Source organism: Camelus ferus, chromosome 9 (assembly GCF_009834535.1).
Source record: "Camelus ferus isolate YT-003-E chromosome 9, BCGSAC_Cfer_1.0, whole genome shotgun sequence".
Classification (NCBI taxonomy): domain Eukaryota; kingdom Metazoa; phylum Chordata; class Mammalia; order Artiodactyla; family Camelidae; genus Camelus; species Camelus ferus.
The window spans coordinates 8,504,468-8,530,086 of NC_045704.1; the positions used below are offsets into that span (position 1 = coordinate 8,504,468).

Sequence of the window (25,619 nt, forward strand, 5' to 3'; positions counted from 1 at the left end):
GAGAGTACTGGAGAGGGTAGGGAGGGTGTTGGAAAAAAACAATCACTGGTTCCTGAGTATCGACACACATTCTTACTGGATATGCCAGGACTGCAACCTGACTTCTGTTTACCTGGTCCATTTCTCAGGGTTGTGTTTGCAGTGAGAAATTTTGCAGCATGAAAAAAACATCTCCTACACAAAGAGCAAACTTGCTTCTGTCGACTATAAGAGAGGTAGATCCTTTAAGCCCAGTGTTGCTCTCCTGTAGTGCAACCCACTGCACATGCAGTTCTCCACAATAAGCTCTTAGCAACCATCCCTGTGGGGCTTAGAGGGCCTGGGTAACTGATGCAAACAAACGTGAAGCGGTAGATACTACCTTAGCCATGAGTAATAAAGTTCTTTGTCTCTGACCCAGGAGCCTCATGTCTTTTTCCAGCATTCATTTAATAGACTAGTTTGTAAGTAGGTAAAAATCCCAGATCTCTCACAGTTCTTTTTTTTTAATGGAAGTATAGTCAGTTTACAGTGTGTCAATTTCTGGTGGACAGCATAATGTTTCAGTCATACATATACATACATATATTTGTTTTCATACTCTTTTTCATTATAGGTTACTGCAAGATATTGAATATACTTCCCTTTTCTATACAGTAGAAACTTGTTGTTTATCTGTTTTATATATAGCAGTTCATATTTGCAAATCTTGAATTCCCAATTTATCCCTTCACACCCCTTTTCCCCCGGGAACCATAAGTTTGTTTACTATGTCTGTGAGTCTGTTTCTGTTTTGTAGAAAAGTTCATTAGTGTCTTCTTTCTTTTTTTAGATTCTACATATGAATGATATCATATGGTAGTTTTCTGTCTCTTTTTGACTTAATTCACTTAGAAGGACAGTCTCATGTTGCTGCAATTGGCATTGTTTTTTATGGCCGAGTAGTATTCCATTGTATAAATATACCACAACTTCTTTATCCAGTCATCTGTTGATGGACATTTAGGCTGTTTCCATGTCTTGGCTGTTGTAAATAGTGATGCTATGAGCATTGGGGTGCAAGTGTCTTTTCAAATTAGAGTTCCCTCTGGATATATGCCCAGGAGTGGGATTGCTGGATCATATGGTAAGTCTATTTTTAGTTTTTTGAGGACTCTCCATACTGTTTTCCATAATGGCTGCACCAGACTACATTCCCACCAGCAGTGTAGGAGGGTTCCCTTTTCTCCACACCCTCTCCAGCAATGATTGTTTGTGGACTTAACAGAGAGACACTGCCCAGACAGGAAAGTACAGGCTGGCAAGAGACACAGAGGCAGCAATAGCAGTGCCTCTGAAATACACACACCGATTTCAGCTTCCTAGAGTGCTTCCTCAGCAGAGGCAGCAGATGAGGCTAGAGTCAATTATTGCTGGAGGCTGGTCACTGGGTCCTGAAACCTCCTGCAAGAGTAGGTCTACATGTGAAGGGGACTATCTATTCATTCCTTTCTCCCTTCAGCCACTGAGAATTTCTGGGACAGTCCCCCTCTTGTCCACACCACATACACAACTACACACACACTGAGCCTAGGCTCTTGTCTTTGTTATTGCCTAAATGGCTCTTGTTTCACTTCCTCAAGGGAACTAGTACAGGATTGCTTTTTAAAAATAAGTTTTTGTGTGTTTGAGTGTGTACATGTGTGTGTGTGTAACACTTTCTCCATAGGATTGATGCAAGGACAGAGTTAACGGCCTACAGTAAGCAATCCATAATATTGTTTCTTCTCCCTCAACACCACATCTTAGAGGTCAGTCCTTCTCCCCAACAGTCTCCTGAAGGCCCCTTCCACGTCCTTGTTCCGCAGACTGTAGATGAAGGGGTTCATCATGGGGGTGAGGATGCCGTAGGATATGGAGATGATCTTGTCTCGGTCATGGGTGGTCTTGTCCTGTGGCGTCATATACATGGAGATGGCTGTGCCATAGAACAGGGCCACCACTATGAGGTGTGATCCGCAGGTGGAAAATGCCTTGCCACGGCCCTCTGTGGACTGTATCCTCAGCACAGCCACCAGGATCCGTCCATGGGAGGCCACAACGAAGGCAAAAGGAGCCAACAGGGCCAGGGCGCTGATTCCCACATGATCAACTCATAGAAATGCAGGTCAGAACAGGCAAGCTTGAGCAGGGCCAGGAGCTCACATGAGAAGTGGTTGATGACTTGGTAACCACAGAATTCCAAGGGCATGGTCATTACGAGGACCATTGTCAGCAGGAAGGCTGCAGTCCATGAAGTCCCAGCCAACAGGCCACAGAGCCGGGGCCCCATGTGCACAGAGTAGTGCAGGGGGTCACCAATAGCCACACAGCAGTCATAGGCCATGGCAGCCAGCAGGAGGCACTCCACAACACCCAGGTACAGCCCCACAGCCATCTGGGCCAAGCACTGTCCTAGCGAGATGGCGGGAATGGTCACCAAGCAGTTGATGAGGGTCTGGGGCACACTGGACATGGTGTAACACATATCCAGGAAGGACAGGTTGCTGATGAAAAAGTACATGCGCATGTGGAGCTGGGGGTCATAGCAGATCAGGAGCAGCACAAGGCTGTTCCCCAGAAGGGTGATGATGTAGGACATGAGGAGCAAACAGAAGAAGATGGCCTGAGCCCTGGGGTACTGGGACAGCCCCAGCAGAATGAAGTAGAGCTCCTCGGTGCTGTTCTGGATGTCCTATGGTCCTCCTGAAACACCATCTGGGTGGGGAAACATGGGTCATCTTGAGCAGCCTGTTCAGAAACTAGCAGCTGCATATAAATACGATTTGACTCTTTCAAGGCACCAACATTAATGGGTTCCTGGGCACTGCTGCACAGATCATGACTCCTTTACCTCTGCATTGGTGTGTCCTTTGCTGGGAATGTTGCTTAATGCATTCCACCACTCAGCAGCCTGCACTGACCCATCCAATCATATAGTCATTCACAGATTAATGGATTGATGGATTGTTGGATGGACTGGGCCAGCCATTCATTGATGCTTCCATGTCTTGGTTCATGGATTATTTCATTCATGCATTTATCACTGATTCATTCAATCATGAATTCATGTATGGGTGGGTTCACTGGCATTGTTTCCTTAATGGATTGATTCACTCCTTCAACAAACATTTTTGAGCCGCTACCAGCTCAGTTCATACTCTGTCTGAGGTAATGGTATTACAATGGTTGGCCAGGGAAACAGGCTGTACTCTTGAGGAGCTGACAAGCCTAAACAAAAATTTGAAGAGTAGCACTAGTGTGTTAAGTCTGGCTCTCACCTGTGCTTTAATTGGCTCACTTATTAGCAGTGAGAGCATTCCAAATCATCTAGAGATTGCGATGCAGACCTGCCCTCTTCAGTGGAGGAATCCCTCCAGCTCACCCTCTCTGGGACACTGAAAATGTGTGCCAGCTACGATTTGTCATCCTGCTGAAGCTGCCTCACCCACTGATATTCCTAGCTGGTCCCCACAGATATCTGAATTTATCAGTCATGATCTAAGAGTACTCTTATCTTTCTTCTAAGGGGTGGGATATGCAGACAGCTCCAACCTTCCTTCATTTAATCCTTCAGATGACCAACTCAATTTTTAAGTCTTGATATTAATATGCATAAGGCTGAATTTTTTTCTGTCTACAGTTCTGTGAGTTTCAGCACATGTACAGATTTGCATAAACACCACTAGAAAGGAGAGAGTATTGTGTAATACCTCAGGTGTCACTTTTGTCCAGGTTTAAATCCTAGTGCTGTCCCTTAGTAGCTATTCGAACTTGGAAAACCCACTGGCAATCCTGAGTTCATCTGTAAAATGGGAATAAAGGATCTTCCTCCCGGGAATAGGGAGATGATTACATGCAACTACGTCTAAGAAGCAAGGAGCACAGACCTGGAACACTGTGAGTAAATTAGGGCAACTATTTATGTTATTAATTATCCTCAATGTTCAATTAACCATGTTCAAAATTTGCAGATAGAAATTACTACAGAGATAAAAATAAGATAAAACCCACAAGTCCATTACCAGATGTAACCACTGCTAATATTTTAGTATAACTCATTTGCAGTATTTTTCTGAGCACACACACAGTACAGACATGAACACAGAGAAGAAAACAGGAACCCACACATCAGTCTGTTCTGTAACCTTTTTCTCTTATCACCACAGCGCTGACATAGTCACACAAGTAAATCAGATTTATCTGTCTCTTTCAAGTAATGGCACATTCCAAAGCGTTGATATGTATGTCACGGTTCATGCACCTCATCTCTCATTTTCACCATTTAGATTATTTCCTTCTTTAAAAATTACAACAAACAGTCATTTCTTAAACACTATTTTACACACATACATCTTTGCACACTTGTAAGATTATTTGCTTTGTATAATTACCAAGAACTATAATCTCTTAGTATAGGATAAGGCTAGATATTTTAAATAATATTAAGATACAAAGGAAATCTAGAGGAAAAACAGTAAGCCTTGCCATTCATTCACTCGTGAGTTCAACAAATGCTTGTTCCCCATTCCCTAGAGTCTGTTCCAGGTATAGGGACACAGTAATAAAGAAGGTATTGTGCCCGAAACCAAAGCAATCACAGTGAGGGGTGGAGACAGGATATAAATAAGTATGCAAATAAATCAGCAATCAAACCCTGCAGCCCTGCAGTGGAATTCCACGGGAATTCAGGATGGAAGGTGTACAGGACAGCACAGGTCTTTTTAGCCTTGATGAGGAATTTGAACATCTTACGGCAAAGGGTCCGCAAGGGGCTGGCTGAGCGTGGCACTTACATCACAGGAATAGTCCCCTTGCTCCAGAACTGGGGTCATCATCACCAAGCCCCTCTGCTGCTCATGAACTCAGCTCCTCATCCGGAAAATGGGAAGAATCGCCCCCACTCTGTGGAGAAGAGTGCTGGGGGACTGAATGAGGGGAGGGTAGGAGGGCAGAAGACTCTCTGGTCCATCCTAAATGCTGGATAAAAACAAGTCTCTTCTAATCTTGTCTTTACAAGTCTTGGGGCTCCCACTGCTCTTAGACCGTCCGAAGACCTTGCTCTGGTCCCACTGAGCTCCCTTCCCTGACAGTCTATCGCTGCACATATCCTTTACCAAGGTCTGCAACATCTGGGAATTTTTCTGACCGACGTGATCACATGTGCAGAGTGAAAGATCAAAAGGACTATTTTCAAACATATTTTTTAGACATAAGTACTAGGTTATATTCCAGAAAATGGGAAACTCTCCGTAACTATAAATACAGGACTGGGTAAGGAAATTAGGATCCATCCACAACACATAATGCTATGCAGAAATGAGAAGGAAACATTTTACATTGATAAAGATTTCTAATATGCTGTTAAATGAAGAGAATGGAAGAGTGAGTTTGGTGCAGGCAGTAGTCAGGGTGCTAAGTGAGGGGGAGAACACGGGTAGGCTACAGTTTTTCACACGACAGGGGAAACATACACATCCCTTTATCTCCTCCTTTGCCCTGACACCCAAATTGAACGCTGTCATTTGAAGGGGATGAGAGGGGACATGCCTGTACTAGGAGAGGGGGACACAGTGGGGACACTAAGTACCTGTCTAGCACTTGCTGGAATTTGAGTTTCTGACATAAAACTCAAGCAAAAGAGACTCTGTCTTAATCTGAGGAGATAAAAATGCTTCCCAAGGAAGTGATGGAACAGGGTCGGGAGAAAACAAGTGACACTAGCAGCATGACCAGGAGGGAGAGGGAAGAGAACACCAGGATGGATGGATGGATGATGGGTGACGGATGGATGGAAAGATGGATGGATGATGGGTGACGGATGGATAAATAGAAAGATAAATGGACAACAGATGGATGGCTGACTGGCTGGATGGATGGAAGGAAGGAAGTATGGCTTGGCTAGATTAAGCTTCATCAGGTGGAACACCCTCCTCCCACCCTTCCCCCATACCCAGCCACACACCTGGATCCAGTAGGGTCCAATCCAGCAACTTCACTCATTCTTTCCATGAGGAGACCACATACAAATAGGGTTCAGACTGCTTTCAAACTTAGTGGAGAATAAGAAAGTAAATCCAAGGAGTCCACAGGAACGTCTTGGATCCCAGCACTTTCCCAAGCAGCATCCCTGAGAATAAAAATGCCCCAGCTCCCTCTCTCTGTACGTTTCCCTTCCGTCTCCCACACGGTCTCCCAAAAGCCCCGCGGGAACGGATGGAGAACTGAGGAAGCAGAGAGCACTGAGTAATTGGAAGCCCCTCCCCACCCTGCACCTCTGGAGGTTCCTGGGCACCACCTGGGAAATTGGTGCTTGTTAGCCAAAGACTGGACTGGGACATCGGAAAAAAGAAAACTTTCTGCATCTGTCAGAGTCATTAGAGGGAAAGTTTTGTGTGCATGGATTCCTCCTGCCCACCAGAATCCGTGCTGCTGTGCGTGTGCAGGTGACTCAAGACGGAAACGCACAGTCTGGACGTAGGGTGGTCACCCCAGCTACACTGTGGACAGGTTATGGGGCCTTTCCGAGAGCCACAGATTCTGTGTGTGAAAAATACAGAGAAACTCAGTAGTTGTGACCCAGAAAGCACTCGTGGACTTGGAGTGAGAAGTCTGCAGAGAAACAGCAGCCCTTGACCCGAGGGAGCTGGCCTGGCACTCACGGTGAGGCCTCGGTGCCCTCCTGTGGAACAGCCACAATGTCATGGCACACGGCCATCAGACACGGCCATTCTGTGACCGCGACAGAGTGAGGCACAAACAAGGTCTGTAATCACCTGTGAACTCAGGCAAAACACAAGCAATTGCCAGAGTACGCCGAAGCCTCTCCAACTTTTTTTTAAATTGCAATATAATGTTGTATCAGCTTCCAGAAGGCACGATGGTTCAGTTACATGCATGTGTGCATGTTCCTTTTCATACTTTTTTCATTATAGGCCATCACAAGGTATCCAATATAGTTCCCTGTGCTACACAGTAGAACCTTGCTGTTTATCTATTTAATATATCATAGTTGGTATCCACTAATCCCAAACTCCCAGTTTATCCCTCTCCACTCCCTTTCCCCTCTGGTAACCATAAGTTTGTTTTCTATGCCTGTGAGTCTCTCTATTTTGTAAATAAGTTCATCTGTGCTCCCCCCCCCTTTTTTTTATTCCATATATAAGTGATACCATGTGGAATTTTTCTTTCTCTTTCTGGTTGATTTCACTTAGTATGATGATTTCCAGGTCCAGTCCATGTAGCTGCAAATGGCATTATTTCATTCTTTTTTATGGTTGGGTAATATTTCGTTGTGTATATATGTGCGTGTGTGTGTGTATGTATATATATAGATAGATTTGTATATATCTTATGCAGTCATCTGTCGATGGACATTTAGGTTGCTTCCATGTCTTAGCTATTGTAAATAGTGCAGCTGTGAACATTGTGGTGCATGTATCTTTTCAAATTAGAGTTTCTCTGCATATACAAGGCCTCTCCAACTTTAAGGGTGAGCAATGCACCCCAGTTTTCCCAAGCCTGCCCTGGTTTTAGCCCTGAAAGCCCCGCACCCCAGACACAGTGCTGAGCAACCAGGAGGGGCTGGTCGGCCCGCCTGTGACACTGAGACAGCACGCTGCTGTCCTTGGAGTTTCCATTTGCCCAAAGCAGTAGGCCAACAGACAAACCAAAAACAAACAGACAAAGAAACCTTACTTTCTGCAAAGAGGGATTTTGAAAACCAGAGACAGAGCCACTCTTTGCAGAAAGCAGGGGTTTTGTTATTGTTGTTGTTTTGGTTTGTTTGTTGGCCCCAAAGAGACAAATGCAAAGATTCCTGGAAAAAACTGCATGATCTCACTTGCAGGTGGAAGCTAAAAAAGCTGACAACACAGAAGCAGAGAGCAGAACGGCGGTTACCGGGGTGGGGGCGGTGGGGAAACAGAGAGATGCTGCTTAAAACTTGCAGTTATGTAGGATGGATAACGCTGCACGTACAGAATCCACGGACACTGCACAGTACAGTAAGGTGACTGTAGTCAACACTGCACTGAACTCTGGGTATCTGCTGAGAGAGCAGTTTTCAGGAACTCTCATCACAAAAATAATTGGCAATATTTGTGAGGTATGATTTGTGAGGAGATGATGCTTTGATTAGCTTGACCGTAGTGATCATTTTACTATGTCTTTGTACATCAAATCATCACACTGTATACCGTAAGTATATACAATTTTCATTTTTAACAAGTTGAGTGCCATTGAAGAGAAGAACGGAAGAGAACTGTATGTAACGCCAGCACGTTATGAGTTTGAGCATCAGTCATTTTCGCCTACATTAGTCTACAGATGTGCCAGCCCAGGCGAAACCCCACAGGTGTGTGTGCATGTGCACATGTAAGTGTGTGCCTGTGCATGAAACTAGGCAGGATGAATCTAAAATCCACGAGGGAAGATAAAGGATCAACTCCAGTGGGAAACGACACTGATCTCAAAGCTACAGTAATTAACAATCAGGAAACCTGACCAGTGAGCTAGCAAAGCGAGCAAAGAAGTCAGCCAACACACAAATGTTTATTTAATTCCCAGGGGGGAGCGGCATTGCAGAGAAGTGAAGGGAGCAAAAGCAGTTCAACAAATGGCCTTAGCCCAACTCACCACTTTTAAGAGAGGACATGAAATTTCCTCTCTCAAACTGTTCTTAAAATTATATTCCCTCTAAGGGAAGAAGGAAAAGTAAACTCAAAATTAATAAAACTCTTAGAAGACAGTAGGAGACACACTGCTTAGTGGTCTGTTTAGACTTCTAAACCAGCACAATTGGTTTGAATATATTAAAACTAAGTACTCTAGCCAAGACATGGAAACAACCTAAATATCCATCGACAGATGACTGGATACAGAAGATGTGGTATATACACACAATGGAATACTACTCAGCCATAAAAATAATAAAATAATGCCATTTGCAGCAACATGGATGGACCTGAAGAATGTCAGTCCAAGTGAAGTAAGGCAGAAAGAGAAAGAAAAATGCCATATGATATCACTTATATGTGGAATCAAAAAAAAAAAGAAAGAAAGAAAGAAGAAGACACTAATGAACTCATCTACAAACCAGAAACAGACTCACAGACATAGTAAACAAATTTATGGTAACTGGGGGGAAACGGGGTAGGAAGGGATAAATTGGGAGTTTGAGATTTGCAAATAGTAAACACTATCTATAAAGTAGATAAACAACAAATGTATTCTATACAGCACAGGGAACTATAGTCCATACCTTGTAATAGCCTATAATAAAAAAGAATATGAAAAGGAATATATGTACGTATATGTATGACGTTATGCTGTAAACCAGACATTGACACATTGTAAACTGACTATACTTCAAAAAAAGACCCACTAAGCACTCTATTTATCAAACACACACACACACAAACAGACACACACAATGAAGGGAATGAAAAGTCAAGCTAGAGTGTGGGAAATTATATGCAACAACTATTTTTGAAAAAGAGCTCATCTCTTGAACACAGAAATAACTTTTATAAAGCAAAAAGACAGGGAGGGGAAAGCTTCAGTAGAAAATGCTGGGGAAGAAATTTAAACCAGCCCGTCAGAAAGGAAGACATTCAACTGCCATTCAGTAGATTAAAAACTCAAGTGGGATGGACCTGGAGATCATCATTCTAAGTGAAGTAAGCCAAAAAGAGAAGGAAAAATACCATATGATGTCACTCGTATGTGGAATCTAAAAAAAGGGACACTATGAACTCATCTACAAAACAAGAAACAGACTCACAGACATAGTAAACAATCTTATGGTTACCGGGGAAAGGGGGTGGGAACAGATAAATCTGGGAGTTTGAGATTTACAGATATTAGCCACTATATATAAAAATAGATTTTTAAAGTTTTTTCTGTACAGCACAAGGAACTATATTCAACATCTTGTAATAACCTTTAATGAAAAAGAATATGAAAACAAATATATGTATGTATATGCATGACTGGGACATTGTGCTGCACACCAGAAATGGACACATTGTAACTGACTGTACTTCAGAAAAAAAAATCTGCAAATGCATTAGCAAGGAGGAAAATGCAAAAGAAAGGTGTCATGAGATACGACTACAGACCTTCGTATACAGCCAACACCAAACAGCACTTACTGCCACGCTGTGGACTGGAAGACAGATGCAAACACTCGTTCACTGGTGCTGGGAAGGGGAACTGGGCCACTACAGCAGTAAACTTGGCGATACCTCCTAAAATTTAACCAGCACAAATTCTGTGACAAAGCAACTACACTCCTACAGGCGTATTCTGTCGTAATGCATGGACTTGCGCGCCCAGACGCGTACAAGAATGTTTACAGCAGCGTCAAGCCAGAAACCAAGCCAACGTCCATTAACACCGAATGTATGAAGAATTTAACCCCCCAAAAAGCAAGAAAAATGATCAAATGATACCTACGGGCAACAGCAGAGTTAAATCTCACAAATGTGTTGAGCTATCCAAGAACATCGAGTGTATAAATCCATACATATAAAGTCCAACAACAGCTAAAACAAAAATTACACTGTTAGACGCCAGGATTGTGCCCATGTCTGGGCGGGGAAGGCGGGAGGGTAGTGACGGACAGATGCCTGTAAGTGTCCTTGGAAATACTAAAGCGGATAACTTTACTAGACAGGAGTATGATTCTATGTGATTACTATTTAAAATAACTTGCTGCATTGTAGAATCTTGTCCTGTTTATGTTCTATTTCACAATATGCGTTATAGGCGTCATAGCTCACAATTTAAAAAAATGTTTTTTGAATTAAGAAAAAAACCTGTTTGCTTCTCCATGATTCAAGAGTGCCATCTAGTGACCACACGGGCACTTCACAAATTCAGAGGCATTCCCTCAAGTTGAAACAGAAAATAAATGAGAGTTTAGAGCAGCCACTATGGGAAACAGTATGGAGATTCCTCAAAAAACTAGAAACAAACTTACCATATGATCCAGCAATCCCACTCCTGGGCATTTATCCAGAGGGAACTCTAACTCAAAAAGATACATGCACCGCAACGTTCACAGCAGCACTGTTTACAACAGCCAAGACATGGAAACAACCTAACTGTCCATCGACAGATGGCGTCGTTTCTTTTCTATGTCCGTGAGCCTGTTCTGGGTTTGTAAATGGAGTTTGTATCGCTTTCTCGGAGTCCACATATAAGTGATATTATAGGATATTTGTCTTTCTCTGTCTGACTTACTTCACTTAATATGATCATCTCTAGGTTCATCCTCTTTCTCTTCACCTGATGCCAAATATCCCATCACTTCAGGACCCCTGCTGACCTCACCCCATCCCTCTTAAATGGGATGGAAGGGGAGGGGAGGGGGCAGGAGACAAGAGAAGGGACGCTCGTGATTCATGTGAGAGATGGAGGCACTTCGAAAAAACCCCAAAACACTGGCATCTTCTAACTCCTGCCTCAAACACCTGTGAAGGGAGATTCCATACATTGTAAAGAGAGCTGGGCCTGTGGGATCTCAGGCAGCCGCAGTCACGCTGAGAATCGGTGCGGAGGGGACCCTGTGGAGATGTCTGCTGGGAAATCCACCTCACCTCTCTCATCCCAGCTGCAGGGGTAGGTTTAGGAATCCTGACGAGCTACAAGAGAGGGGACTGACCTAAACCCCCCAAACCACCGTGCCCTGAATTCCCTTCTCTGACTGGGTCAGGCTTTCCACTGCGGGTTTCCGTGACAACCAGGACATTCCGTCCTCTTAGAGACACCATCTTTTATCCACTTGTATGATATTCTGGGGAAAAGGCGAAATCACAGAGATGGCAACCAAACTGGTTGTAGACAAGGGTTAGGGGAAGAGGCCGGAGGGAAATGAGGGAGGTTCTGCGGTGGAGGAAACATTCTGTATCTTGATTGTGGCCCTGGTGGTGTTATGCACATGTCAGTACTCACAAATGAGGACAGCCAATAAAGTCACATTTTTACAAAGTGTTGTTTCAATAGTGGCAGCCATTAAAAATATGTTATGTTGTAGAAGATGTCTTAATGACCACCACCAAAAAAAGTTCCTGTTATGTGTTGCTAAATTAAAAAAAGCAAGATTGCCAATCCCTATACACAGTACGATCTCCTTACATGCCTACAATATGCATCTGTAAGGGGATACACCCATGGTTCCCAAACGGTGCGCTGAGGCGCCCTGGCTATCCTCAACTTAATGGATGTACAGCGATATTCGACATCTGTCTGACACCACGTGAACTACCATCTCTGGTGGATTTCAACATCAGCCCTCTCTACACTCCTTTCCCTGACATCAGACCTTTGTGCAGTAGTCGCTGCAAAGAGAAGCAAGTGGCACAGGAAAATCACATGGAACAGGAAGAGGGAGGGGACATTGTCCAGTCTGACTCCCAGGTCTGAGAAGTTGTGCAGTGCCCAACATGCACACACATCCCACTCCGAAGTAACTGTCATGGTTTAAGAATGAAATAAAATCACTCTAAGCTGCACGACCCCTCCAAAACCCCGACCTTTCTAGGTCCTGAACTCCCCTCCTGTGACCTCGTCCTGTGAACTATCTGCTCTCAGGTCACCCCCTAGACCTTGACAAGCCCCTCCCTCTAAAACTAGATGCCCAAAATCCTTTGACCCCACTTGTGCCCAAAACGCACTGGTCCTTCCACTTTTCTACTCGTCTTCCCCACCCTCTTATGTCACCTCCCTCCATCACTGGTTTAAACCCCACGGCTGACCGATATATGCAATGCCTCGTGTACACCCAGGTCTCCTAGTCACTTTTTACTCTTGGACAAATCCAATCATGCTTCAAAAGAGCCTTCCCTGGTCTCTCATCCAAGCAGCTGAGCGTGGCTGTGGCAAAACCCCTTCCTCACTGCTATCGGTTGAATTCTGCCCCCCTCAAAAGGGGTATGTTGGAATCCTAACACCCAGTTCCTGTGAAGGCAACCGTCTGTGCGTGCCTGTCTCTGTATCCAGATTTCCCCCGTTTTACAAGGACACTAGCCCTACTGGATTAGGATCCACCCCAATGACCTAATTTTAACTTGACTTCCTCTGTAAAACCCCTACTTCCACATAACGTTCTGAGATATTGAGCATTAGGACTTGAAAATATCACTGGGGCGGTTGGGGGAAGAGATGTGAGGGAGACACAGTTCAACCCACAACAGTTAAATATAGCTTTATAATGAAAACAGTTTAAAAACCATATTTATATCCAGAGGAAACTAATTCAAAAAGACACATGCACCCCAATGTTCACAGCACCACTATTTACAACAGCCAACACATGGAAGCAACCTAAATGCCCATCGACAGATGACTGGATAAAGAAGATATGGTATGAATGATCAATAGGCACATGAAAAAATGTTCAATATCACTAATTATCAGAGAAGTGCAAATCAAAACTACAATGAGGTATCACCTCACATCAGTCAGAATGGCCATCTTTCACAAGTCCACAAATGACCAATGCTGGAGAGGCTGTGGAGAAAAAGGGAACCCTCCTACACTGCTGGTGGGAATGCAGTTTGGTACAGCCACTGTGGAAAACAGTATGGAGATTCCTCAAAAGACTAGGAATAGACTTACCATATGAACCAGGAATCCTGCTCCTGGGCATATATCCAGAAGGAACCCTACTTCAAAATGACACCTGCAGCCCAACGTTCATAGCAGCACTATTTACAATAGCCAAGACATGGAAGCAGCCTAAATGTCCATCAACAGATGACTGGATAAAGAAGATGTGGCATATTTATACAATGGAATACTATTCAGCCATAAAAACTGACAACATAACGCCATTTGCAGCAACATGGATGCTCCTGGAGAATGTCATTCTACATGAAGTAAGCCAGAAAGAGAAAGAAAAATACCATGTGAGATCACTCATATGTGGAATCTAAAAAAAAAAATACAAAATAGAAACAGACTCATAGACATAGAATACAAACTTGTGGTTGCCAAGGTGGTGAGGGGTGGGAAGGGACAGACTAGGATTTCAAAATGTAGAATAGATAAACAAGATTATACTGTACAGCACAGGGAAATATATACAAGATCTTATGATAGCTCACAGCAAAAAAAAAAAAATGTGACAATGAATATATATATCTTCATGTATAACTGAAAAATTGTGCTCTACACTGGAATTTGACATAACATTGTAAAATGATTATTACTCAATAAAAAATGTTTAAAAAAGAAGATATGGTATACACACACACACACACACACACACACACAATGGAATATTGCTCAGCCATAAAAAAAGAATGAAATAATGCCATTTGCAGCAACATGGATGGACCTGGAGATTGTCATACTAGGTGAAGTAAGTCAGACAGAGAAAGACAAATACCATATGACATCACTTATATGTGGCATCTAATAAAATGAGACAAATGAACTTATTTACAAAACAGAAACAGACTCACAGACATAGAAAACAAACTTATGGTTACCAGGGGGAAAGGGGGTGGGAAGGGATAAATTGGGAGTTTGAGATTTGCAGATACTAATTACTTTATAGAGAATAGATAAACAACAAGTTTCTACTGTACAGCACAGGGAACTATATTCAATATCTTGTAATAACCTATAATGAAAAATATGAAAACAAAACAAAACAAAATCTTGGTGGCTTAAAACAACAATCCTTTCTTCTATGTTCACAGGTCTGTGGATTGGCCAGGAGGCTCTGCTCCATAAGTCCCAGGCTCAGAGGGACACTGCACATGTTTTTACTATGCAAAGCCAGAAGCTTCCAGAAGGACAAGGGGAAACCCACAATGCCTCTGGAGGTCCACATATAAAATAAAAATGTGAAGGGTAAAGAAAGCATATGTCCAGTGGAGAGAGGGAAGGGGGAGGGGAAAAACCAGGGTATGGGATTAAGAGATACAAATTTTATACAAATACATAGAACCAATAAGCTACAAGGATATACTGTACAATACAGGAAATATAGCCAATACTTTATAATAACTATTAAAGGAGTATAACCTTTTAAAATTGTGAATCACTATGTTGCACACCTGTAACTTATATAATATTGTGCATCAACTATACCTCAATTAAAAAAAAAGCACGTTTCATGGTTTACTGGGCAGCCTTGGGGTACATAACAACGTGGTATCTCACAACCAGTGGCATCTTGATTCTGGTGAAACGCCATTTGTCTTCCCATTCTACGGCTCACGTGTTTCTCTCCTTTCCCAATTTTCTAAAAATGAGCTTGTGCCAACTTTTCTAATGGCCAAGGGAGTAAGTTTAAAAAGCTAACCCTACTGAAGGGAATAATTTAGGAAGGCTAACTCTATGAACAAGCACGTTACAATAAAGGCAGGCCAACAGTGACTGCTATTTCAGGTTCACTATGATGATCATTTGCCCACATGAATGGACTTGGCACCTTCTTTGCTCTGGACTAGAGATACATCAAACCTCTGAGACAAAAAGACTTCCATGGCTTAATACCGAACTGTGGGTTGCAAATTCCAGCTCTGGCCCTTTCTGTGCTGTGTCGCCTGGGGTGGGTCACTTAGCGTCTCTGATCCTCAGAATCCTTTTTACCCAAGCTTGTGGACGCCGCCCCCTCCTTGAGGAAAAAGTCCCACCCCCATGTGACTGGCCCCGCCCACCACTGCGCAGACAGTGTAGGCAGGACTCAGGGAAGACACGCCCCCTCCCCCACCCCCAGCCGCCCTGCCCTCCTCGGGCAGCTGAAACTCGTCATCCCACTGCGTGCACGTGCATGGCCTTCTGGGAATTATAGTTTCGGCGACGCTGGCACTGTAGGCCTCAGTCTCTGCGCTAGCGCGGCGCGGCGCCTTCTGGGAGTTGTAGTTCTTGGGAGCCCCGCAGAGTCCGCAACTCTCCCAGCGCGCACGCGCAGCCTATGCCGGCCGGCGCTTGGGCCAGTCTGGGGCAGCTGCCGCTTTGACCTGTGTTACCGCACGTCCGCGCCACCGCAGAACGAGGGATCACCAGAGGTCTGCATGGCCCGGGTAGGACCAGAGGCCATGGAAACTCTGACCCGAACCCAACAAGCTCGGCGGGAGCAGGCCAAGGCCTTTGGAGCTGGTCCCGGAGGCGAGGGCGCCGGTGTGTGGTGTGCGCGTGCGCGCGCGTCCCCTTGTGCGTCTGTGCCCCGCGTACGTTCCCGACTGCAGCAGCGGGTGGCTGTGCGTCTGAGGCCCGTCCCGCGTGCCACCCCAGAACTTTGTGCCGGTGCATGCGTGAACTGTGTGTGTCACTGTGCGTTTAGGCCCCTGTCACTGTGGGTTTACCTGTCCCTCCAGAACTTTGTGCCCGTGCACCTGTGCATGTGATTTCGCGTGAGTCCGTTCCTAAGGGATTGCTCGTGCCTGATCCTGGCGCGTGTTTATGCATTTGGGGACCTCTGCCTATGTGTGACTTCGGGCATGTGTGGAACTTGTTTTCCTGGGTGTGAGGTGTGTGATTCCACGTGTGTGTGTGTCTGGGTGTGCAGCTGTGTAGGATGGCTTGGCGGGTGTGCCTGCCAGCATAGGGCTGGGTGGTCTGGGTGTGCCTGTGTCATTCTATGGGTGCCTGAGCGTGACTACGTGTGAAGAGCTGTGCACGGGATATTTCTGAGGGACAATGCCCTGGATCCCCTTACCCTCCCTGCACACACACACACAAGTAACATCCTGCGTTCTTGCTGCACCCGCTCACCTGCGCCTGCCCCAGCGTCTTCCTTCATGGGTCCCTGTTTCTTTCTCTCACAGATACCTACTGGACCCACTGAGGCATGATAGCCAGGACAGGGGCCACCGCCTTAGTGACACGGACAGGACTTGATGCTCCCAAAACTGCAAGGTGGGTACTACTGCCTGCTCTGGGGACCCAGTCAGGCTCCGCTCAAGCATGAGACTGCCTGTGGAGGTGGCACCAGAACTGGGACTGACCCAGCCTGGCTTCCACCAACAAAGTTCTCACCTCTGCATGGCACACAAGACCTCACATGATCTGGCCCTCACCCCACTGTGGTCACTTAATCTTCCCTGCTCTCTGCCTGGGTCACTCATCTCCAGCCCTAACCCTGCCCTGCCCATTTACTTTTCCTCTATCAACCCTATTATGGTCCTGCCTCAGGACCTTTGCAAGTGCTGTGCACACAGCCTGGAATGCTCACTGCAACCTTTCCTCCAAGTCTCCACTCAGAAGCCATCATCTCACTGAGGCCTGCACTGGGGGAAGGCCTGCCTTCCAGGCAGATGGAACAGCCAGTGCAAAGTCCTTGTGGCAGGAGTGTGCCTGGCATGGTTGTGGAACAGGGAGGTACTAAAGGAGCCAGGAAAGCCTGTGAATGTGACTCTGCACACTGCGGGGAGCCAGCTGGAAGGCAGTTGCCACAAGCTGGGTGGAGGCATTGGTCAGGGGCTGTAGGCAGTGGGATGTATTCTGCCCAGGTGGCAGACATAGGGCTTTCCAGATCCACGTTAACAGGGTCTTTCAGGGAAGGGTGTGCTGGGTTGGGGTGATAGTTGGGGAAACTCATCACCCCTGGGATGGTCCCCACTCAGCCCACACAAGGGGCTGAACCCATAGCCGGGCACTGATTTCTGTACACACAGCAGCCATCTAGATGGCTCAGAGAACACCTCCTGTGTGCTGGGGCTGAGGTTTATGTGAAAAAAGATCTCCATTCTCCACTGAGAATATCGAAAACATAGACTGTGTCCGACAGGGTAAGTATCTTTGCCAGTTACATGTCTGTATCTAGTGTATATAGAGAATTCCCACAGCTCAACAACATAAAGACAAACAACGCAATTTAAAATGGCAGAAGGAGCTGAATAGGGTCAAAAGACCGTTGTCCAAAGAAGACATACAAATTACCAAAAGCACTTGAAAGGATGCACAACATTAACCATCAGGGAAACGCAAATCAAAACACAGTGAGGTAACACTTCATAGCCACTAGGATGGCTAGACTCAGAAAATCAGATAACAAATGCTGTGAGAATGTGGAGAAACTGGAGCCCTCATACACTACTAGTGGGGGTGCAAAATGCCAGTTTTGGGAACAGTGCAGCAGTTCCTCAACAGGGTAAATACAGACTTACCTTGTGATCTAGAAATTCCTCTCCTAGAAATACAGATATAAAAGCATATGTCCACCCCTCACACCCCCCAAAAGAAGACATATTCTGTGTAACCCTGCAGCAGTCTGGGGTCACCATCTCCAGTGAGGACTCTGGGCCCAGGGGCTGCAGGAACCCCATTTCACGGCTCTGTGAGCCTAGGAGACCCTGGTGAGCTGGCTTCTCCACCCTGATCCCTATAGAAGTAAGAGGGGTCTGAGTTGAAGTGGTCCCCCCAAAATCCATGCCCACCTGTGCTTTAGGCAGCCCAGGCTACTAGTAGCAAAATACCACAGGCTGGAAGCTTAGACAGCCGATGCGCATGGCTCACAGCTCTAGAAGCTGGGAGTCCGAGATCAGGGCTCCAGCATGGTCAGGGTTCTGGTGAGGATCCTTCCTGAACTGCAGGTGGCCACCTTCCAGCTGCATCTTCACTGGACTTAGAGAGCAGAGAGAGGAAGCCAGCACTCTAGCAAGGGCACTCACCCCATCCTGAGGGCCCCACCCTCCTGTCCTAAGCACTCCCCAAAGGCCCCACCTCCTAATATCTTCACACTGGGGATTAAGGCTTCATTCAGCATCTGAATTTGCAGGGAACACAAACATTCCGTCCACAGCAACCTTGAACCTTGGGATGTGACCGCACTGGAAACAGGTCACGTTAATTTGCAGGCATCATTATCCGTTAAGGTGAGTCTTACTGGAGTAGGTAGGGCAGGCCCCAAGTCCAACCACTAGTGTCTGTATCAGGATGGGACACACAGATACACGGGGAACAGGGCATGTGAGGATGGAGATGGAGGTTGGGGCCGTGCAGCCACAGGCCGGGGAACACCAAGGATTGCCAGGAACCAATTTCCTAATAAAGTCAGATTCACAGGCACTGGGGGTTAGGGTTTCAACACACCTTTTGGAGAGACATAATGGAACCCATATGTGTTCCATTAAACCCATAACAGTAGGATTTAGAGGCATTTTTTGGTCGTCACATCTGGGGTGGGCGGTGCTACTGGCATCCACTGAGTAGAGGCCAGGGACACTGCTCAACATCCTGCCATGCACAGGACAACCCTCACGACAAAGAATGATCTGACCCACACTGTCAGTAGACAGACCCTGCGCTGAGCCTTCTCCAGCCTGGAACAGGGAACAAACCTCTTCCTTCCCTCCTTGTCTTTCTTTTCTTTCTTTCTTATACGAGAAGGAAGATATGAAATCAAGGCAGCAGCTCGGGAAGCCAGGATGGAAGGACTCTTGACGATCGCCGCTCCCCGGGGCTCCGAGTTGGGAGAAACATGGAAACATGAGGGTCATTTCAAGGACAGACAGGAAAACCAGGAAAGCCACTGGAAGCAGGAGGCCCACACGAAAGACCCCACCGGGGTGGGTGTCCCCGAGGATGATAGACTTGGTGGGAGCTCCGGAACCAGCTCAAGCCCCGCCAGTACCCAGGCCGACAGCAGGCCACAGGGGCGAGGCATGCCAAGAAAGAGCGCCAAACCGAAGAACGAGGAGGCACGAGGGGGCGGCCCCAGGAAGCCGTGGAAGTGTGAGGACTGCGGCAAGGCCTTCAGCTACTGCTCGGCCTTCACCCTGCATCAGAGAACGCACACGGGGGAGAAGCCGTTCGCCTGCCCCGACTGCGGCAAGGCCTTCAGCCAGAGCGTGCACCTGACGCTGCACCGGCGCACGCACACGGGCGAGCGGCCCTACAGCTGCTCCGAGTGCGGCAAGGCCTTCAGCCAGGGCTCCTACCTGGCGGCGCACTGGCGCACACATACGGGCGAGCGGCCCTACAGCTGCGCCGACTGCGGCAAGGCCTTCGCGCGCCCCGCTCACCTGGCGCAGCACCGGCGGGTGCACACGGGCGAGCGGCCCTTCGCCTGTGGCCAGTGCGCCAAGGCCTTCCGCAGCCGCTCGTCCCTGCTGGAGCACCAGCGCATCCACACGGGCGAGAAGCCGTTCGCATGCGCGCAGTGCCACAAGGCCTTCCGCTTCTCGTCGGCGCTCCTCCGCCACCAGCGCACGCACACGGCCGAGCGGCCCTACGCCTGCGGCCAGTGCGCCAAGGCCTTCACGCAGACCGCGCACCTGGCGCAGCACCGGCGCGTGCACACGGGCGAGAAGCCCTACACGTGCCCCGAGTGCGGCGCGCCCTTCAGCCAGAGTGCCTCGCTGGCCGAGCACCGGCGCCTCCACACGGGCGAGAAGCCGTTCGCGTGCGCGCAGTGCGGCAAGGCCTTCACGCAGGTGTCGCACCTGAGCCAGCACCGGCGCGTGCACACGGGCGAGCGGCCCTACGCCTGCCGGGACTGCGGCCGCGCCTTCAGCCACCGCTCGCACCTGGCGCAGCACCACCTCGTCCACACGGGCGCCCGGCCCTACAAGTGCCTGGAGTGCGGGGCCGCCTTCAGCCACGTGTCGTCCCTCACCGAGCACCAGAAGGTCCACACGGGCGAGAAGCCCTACCGCTGCGGGGACTGCGGCAAGGCCTTCAGCCAGGGCTCGTCGCTGACGCTGCACCGGCGGACGCACACGGGCGAGCGGCCCTACCCGTGCCCCGAGTGCGGCAAGGCCTTCAGCAACCGCTCCTACCTGATCCAGCACCACATCGTCCACACCGGCGAGAAGCCCTACGAATGCGGCGGCTGCGGCAAGGCCTTCAGCTTCTCCTCCGCCCTCATCCGCCACCAGAGGACGCACGCCGACAGGACGGCCGCGGGCCCCTCTGCGCAGCCGCCGCCGCCCCTGATTGGACCCCTGAGCGGGGGGAGGAGCCTGTCGGCCGCGGCGGCCCCGGGGAGGCGGCGGGGGACCCGCCACGGAGCGAGGGCTGAGGCGTGCAGGGCCTCGGACGGGCAGGGCCCCGCCTCTCAGCACGAGCGGGGACGTACCCCACCATCACCCGGTTGCCCGTGAGGAAACCGAGGCTCCGTGACGTGCCCTTGGTTACCCGGGGAGGCGGGAGGGTCGGGACTGCATCCCGCATCTCGCAGAACACCCCCTTACAGCGCCTCCATGGTTCAAGATTTATAGTCTTATGACCCACAAAAGGGGACCTGAGGACATATCTGTGGGTCTCTGGCTGGCCCTTTGAGTGTTGATTTTATGACCAGGTAGGTAGGCATTTGTCCAACACAGTTCATTGAATAAAAGGTTCAGCGCCTTTGGTGGAGTCGGCATGTTAAGGGGGCAGGGTCTTAAGGAGAAATGTGGGTCCCTAGCACTGAAACAGTGCTTCCAAAATTAGAGAAAAATGAGCAGAGAAAGCCAGAGAAGGGAAAGTTCTAGAAGAAAAGAGCGCCTCTTCCCGACAGACCTGGGAAGGGTGAGTTCTTTTAGAGTAGACCCCAATCTCTTTTTTTCAGGATAAGGAAACACCTCCCTTTTCCAGCTTTTTCCCCCCGAAGTCAAAGTATTGATCTTAATGGTTGTGTCCATTAGCTGTTGTCCAGAATGCAGTTGTCCACTTCCCATGCTGTGTGGTCCTGGAGGTCTGGGCCAGGCTCATTTGGTCTTGTCTGGACTCAGTTATGCATCTGTGGTCAGTGGTGGGCGGGATGGGGACAGGCTGGTCCAGAAGGGCTCAGCTGGGCCAACTCTGCCCTCCTCCCCTTGAGCCACATCTTAACCTGGGTGACCTCTCATGGCAGGAGCAGGGGTTTCGGAGAACGGGCGCACACCAGCACAGCTTCAAGCCTGAGTATGTCAAGTCTGCTTCTAGTCCCACTGGCCACAGCAGGCCCCACAGCAGAGCCAGGGGCAGTGTAGGAAGGGCCAGCCCACCCGTGTGACTACAGGGAATAGTGAAAAATGGGAATCACTGATGCAGTCCCCCTGCTCTTGGGGTGAGACGCAAGTTCTAATCGCACAGCATGAGCTTATGTAATTCACGTGGTCCACAACTTATAAAGTTAAAAAAAAAGGTAATACAGTAATCTCGCCCCATCCTCCTCCCCACCCAGCCGGCAAGTTCTCCTCCCTCAAGGCTGCCACTCTCAACAGTTTCTGGTATCTTTGCAGAATGTTCTATGCATCTGTAAGCAAATGTTTACATGGTGTTTGTTTACATGCCTAAATAACACTACAAAGTTGTACAGCACACCTTTCTACACAAATGGCAGCGTGCAGAGCCGTTTTGCACCTTGCTTTCATTTGTTGGCATCGGAGACACCTTGTGTTACTAGACTCACTGTGTTTTGTTCGGCTCCAGGAAAAAAAAAATCGCTGGAAAATATTTTTCAGTTATAAGTGAAGAATGCCTTTCTTACAAGTTTAACCAGCAAATTGTCCTGTGTTGTAGGACAACAGAGCCCCTTTGCATTAAAAACAGCCCCTACGTTTAAAGAATATATTAGGAGACTTTCAATTATACAAAAAGGTATAAAGTATAATAAATGCCCATATTCAATACCTTTAAAAATAATTTTGGTAACATAGAAATACAATACCTAAAATTTTTTAAATAATGGAACTTACCATATTTTGTAATATGTACTTGCTTTTAAAATAGGTCATGAACATATGTCTACAGGTATAGTTTCCAGGACTAAAGTAAATTACGGACATGATCTCACTAAATGGTAAATACCTTAGCTTACATCTCTAAGGGAAAAAAAAGTATCTTCTATACAACCACAACATTATCACATAATGAAATGAATAACTTCTTAATATCATCCATTGTCCAGTCAATATTCAGATTTCCTTGCCCACCCAGAAAGGTTGAAAAAGTGATGTAATTTATCAGAAACTAATGTGTCAAGCCTTAGAAGTAACTCAAACACAGAGGATCTTCAGCCAAGAGAGGAAGGGAAAGAGATACACAGACAAACATGGAGACACAGCTGCCTCCCTGCCTGCCAGTTCCCTCAGCTCTCGGCCCTACAAAGAAGGCTGGTGAGGGGCCTGGGAGGGGACAGTCTGTCTGCCCTTTTGACTCCTGTCCTGGCATTACCTGCACAGGCCTTGGCACACAGTAGGTCGTGAAGAAATGTCAGGTGAATGAATAAGAGGAAAACCCCTGACCCGGCCCTGATGTCCTGCAGAGTCAGCAACCACAGTGTCTGAGTCTTCCCTGTGTTCTTGGCATCACCCAGGCCACACAGTAGGTCCTGAAGTGCCGGTGACTGAATGGACTGTTGTACTTCCCAGCACCAGCCCTTGGAGTCATTCGGAGTCATTCGGAGTCAGGGACCACAGAGTTGGCATTCCCTGTGCCCCGGATATCATCCAACCCAGGTCTTGCACGCAGTAGGCCCTCAGGAGATAAGAATGAAAAGATCAGGTAAATGAATGAATAGGTGAACATCCTCAGCACCACCCCTGAAGCCTTTTCAGGGTCAGAGACCATGCAATTCTGGTCCCTTCCTGTGATCCAGACTTTGCCCAGCCCAGGCCTCAGCACATACTAGGTCTCCAAGAAGTGCCAGGTGACTGAACGAACAGTAGTACATCCCAGCATCAGCCCTGAGCCATTCAGGGTCAGGGACAACACAGTTGGTTCCTCCCCGTACCCTGGACATCACCCAGGCCATAGTGCACAGTGGGTCCTCAAGAAATACTGAGTGACTGAGTGAGTAGTTAAAATGCCACCAGCCCCAGCCCTAGCGCCACTGAGGATAATGGCCCGCACAGTCTGGCCCCTCCCTCTGACCTTTGCCCGGCCGAGGCTTCCGGACGCGGTAGGTGTTCAGGAAACGGCAGGTGAATGGATACGTTGGTGAAATGAGACCCTAGGTTACAGACAGGGAGCTGAGTTCAACCACCTAGGGGAAGAGGAGAAACAGGCCCTCACCGGCCGAAGAGCCGCCGGTCTGCCTGGCCGGCGGCAGGGGCGGGGCCACAGGGCCGGGGGCGGGGCCACAGGGCCGGGGGCGGGGCCGGCGTCGGTCCACCGAGCCCGCCCGCCAAGGCTGCAGGGAGAGCCGGCCTGGTCGGACTGCGAGGGCCCTGGCCTGCCTTCTCGGGGTGAGGGGCTCCCACGGCGGTACTGCTCCCGCACTGCCTCGTGTTTTGGCTGGCTGGCCCGCTGTGACCTCCGGTCCCTGCCCCGGAGCAGGGGTGGGTGGGGAGGACGCTTGGCAAGTCTACCCTGAGTCCTTCCTGCTGCCGAAAGAGTGGAACCCCCGGCGAGCTCAGAGTCTCTACAGCTTTGCAAGGAGCTGAGCCCCTGGAGCAAGAGTCATCAAAAATATTTGTTTCAAAGCTTTTGAAATTTAGGGATTACAGACAAGATCAAGAGGAAGAGAAACTGGCGTTCCATAAATACCAAGGTCCCGGATGCTGAAGCCGCTCCCTGGAAGCAGCTTGCAGCAAGCCCACCAACCCCAAAACCTCTCCCACGACCAGCACTGCCGTAGTCTCACGATGAGAACTGCAAGGCATGGACCAGTGGCTGGGCACCCCAGCTACTTCCCCCTGAGTTTAGAGTTGCCGTATCTGCCAACTTATCTGACCTGTTTCCCCCTCCACCATATTCCCCAGATACTATATACAGATACGAACCTGGGTCCAACATGTCCTGTTCCAGGAAGGGACAGAGCAGCTTCAAGCGCATGGGGGAGGGGGGCCCCAGTGGGAGGGGCCCCGCACGCTGGTGTGCGTGTAGGGAGAGTTCCTGGGAGACACAGCCTGATCTCTGCAGCCCCTCCCCCAGCTCGACCTTCCGAAGACCAAGTCCCTCCAGGGAAAGCCACCAGAGGAGGAGGACGCCAAACAGGAGCCGCGTTAACCTGTAACCGTCAGGCGGTGATACAGGCTATGAGGACAAGCAGAGCGGCCCGCGGAGGGAGGTGCTACTTGGGGTGGTCAGAGAAATCCTCCCTAAGGAAGCGACGTTTGAGCAGAAACCTGAAGGGCTGAGGGAGCCATGTGGGCTTCTGGGGGAAGAGCATTCCAGGCAGAGGTTCATTCCAGAGCCGATGCAAAGGTCCTGAGGCAGGTGCATGATGGCTGGTTGGACCAGAAAGGCCAGTGCGGCTGGAGCGGACAGAGCAAAGGCGGAGATGGGAGCGCAGGCCGGTTTGCGTGGGGCTGGACCGCCACTGCCAGGACCTTGGCTTTTACCTGCTGAAGCGGGCGGATCGTCAATGGTCTTAATTATGGTTTAACGGGATCTGTCTGGCTGCTGGGTGAAGAACAGAGCATCAGGGGTGCACGTGGAGAAGGAGAGGGCGGCTACCCCCAAAAGGGAGGTAATTGGGAGGCCCACGGAGAGGAAAGTCCTCAGCGATATTTTTAGGCCTGGGGAACCAGCTCTACATTAATCCCACTGCATCCTGAACGTTGATGTAAGTGAATCAATAACTGATCTCTTTGCTTAAGCTTATTTGAATTGAGCCTCTCCTATTTGCAGCCAATAAAATCCTAATGAATGTAACGGCTGAGGCTTGTACTTCCTTCAAGGGCCAGTTGTGGCTTGTTGGATACCATCAGCCAGAGAGGGACAAGGTGAGACCCCCATACATGCCCGAC

General features: G+C 48.4%; 2 protein-coding genes across 13 annotated transcripts; one reads left to right on the forward strand and one right to left on the reverse strand.

Moving 5' to 3' along the window:
• Window positions 1-1,763: 1,763 nt before the first annotated feature.
• Window positions 1,764-4,832, reverse strand: LOC116665940 (olfactory receptor 13H1-like). Its single transcript, XM_032487365.1, is given in 3 exon segments — window positions 1,764-2,098; window positions 2,101-2,692; window positions 4,794-4,832. Coding segments are annotated over 3 exon segments (966 nt in total).
• A 10,923-nt stretch (window positions 4,833-15,755) lies between these two features.
• On the forward strand, window positions 15,756-22,068 carry ZNF835 (zinc finger protein 835). 12 transcript variants are annotated; one of them, XM_032487550.1, is made up of 3 exons: window positions 15,756-16,187; window positions 16,785-16,875; window positions 19,345-22,068. In XM_032487550.1, exons 2-3 carry the CDS (start codon window positions 16,857-16,859, stop codon window positions 21,060-21,062), a joined length of 1,737 nt encoding a protein of 578 aa, XP_032343441.1. In that variant the 5' UTR covers window positions 15,756-16,187; window positions 16,785-16,856; the 3' UTR covers window positions 21,063-22,068. The 12 variants fall into 12 exon arrangements, with proteins under 12 accessions (XP_032343441.1, XP_032343440.1, XP_032343444.1 ...); XM_032487549.1 differs by having other exon boundaries at window positions 15,756-16,137; XM_032487553.1 differs by having other exon boundaries at window positions 15,756-16,040.
• The last annotated feature ends 3,551 nt before the right edge of the window (window positions 22,069-25,619 follow it).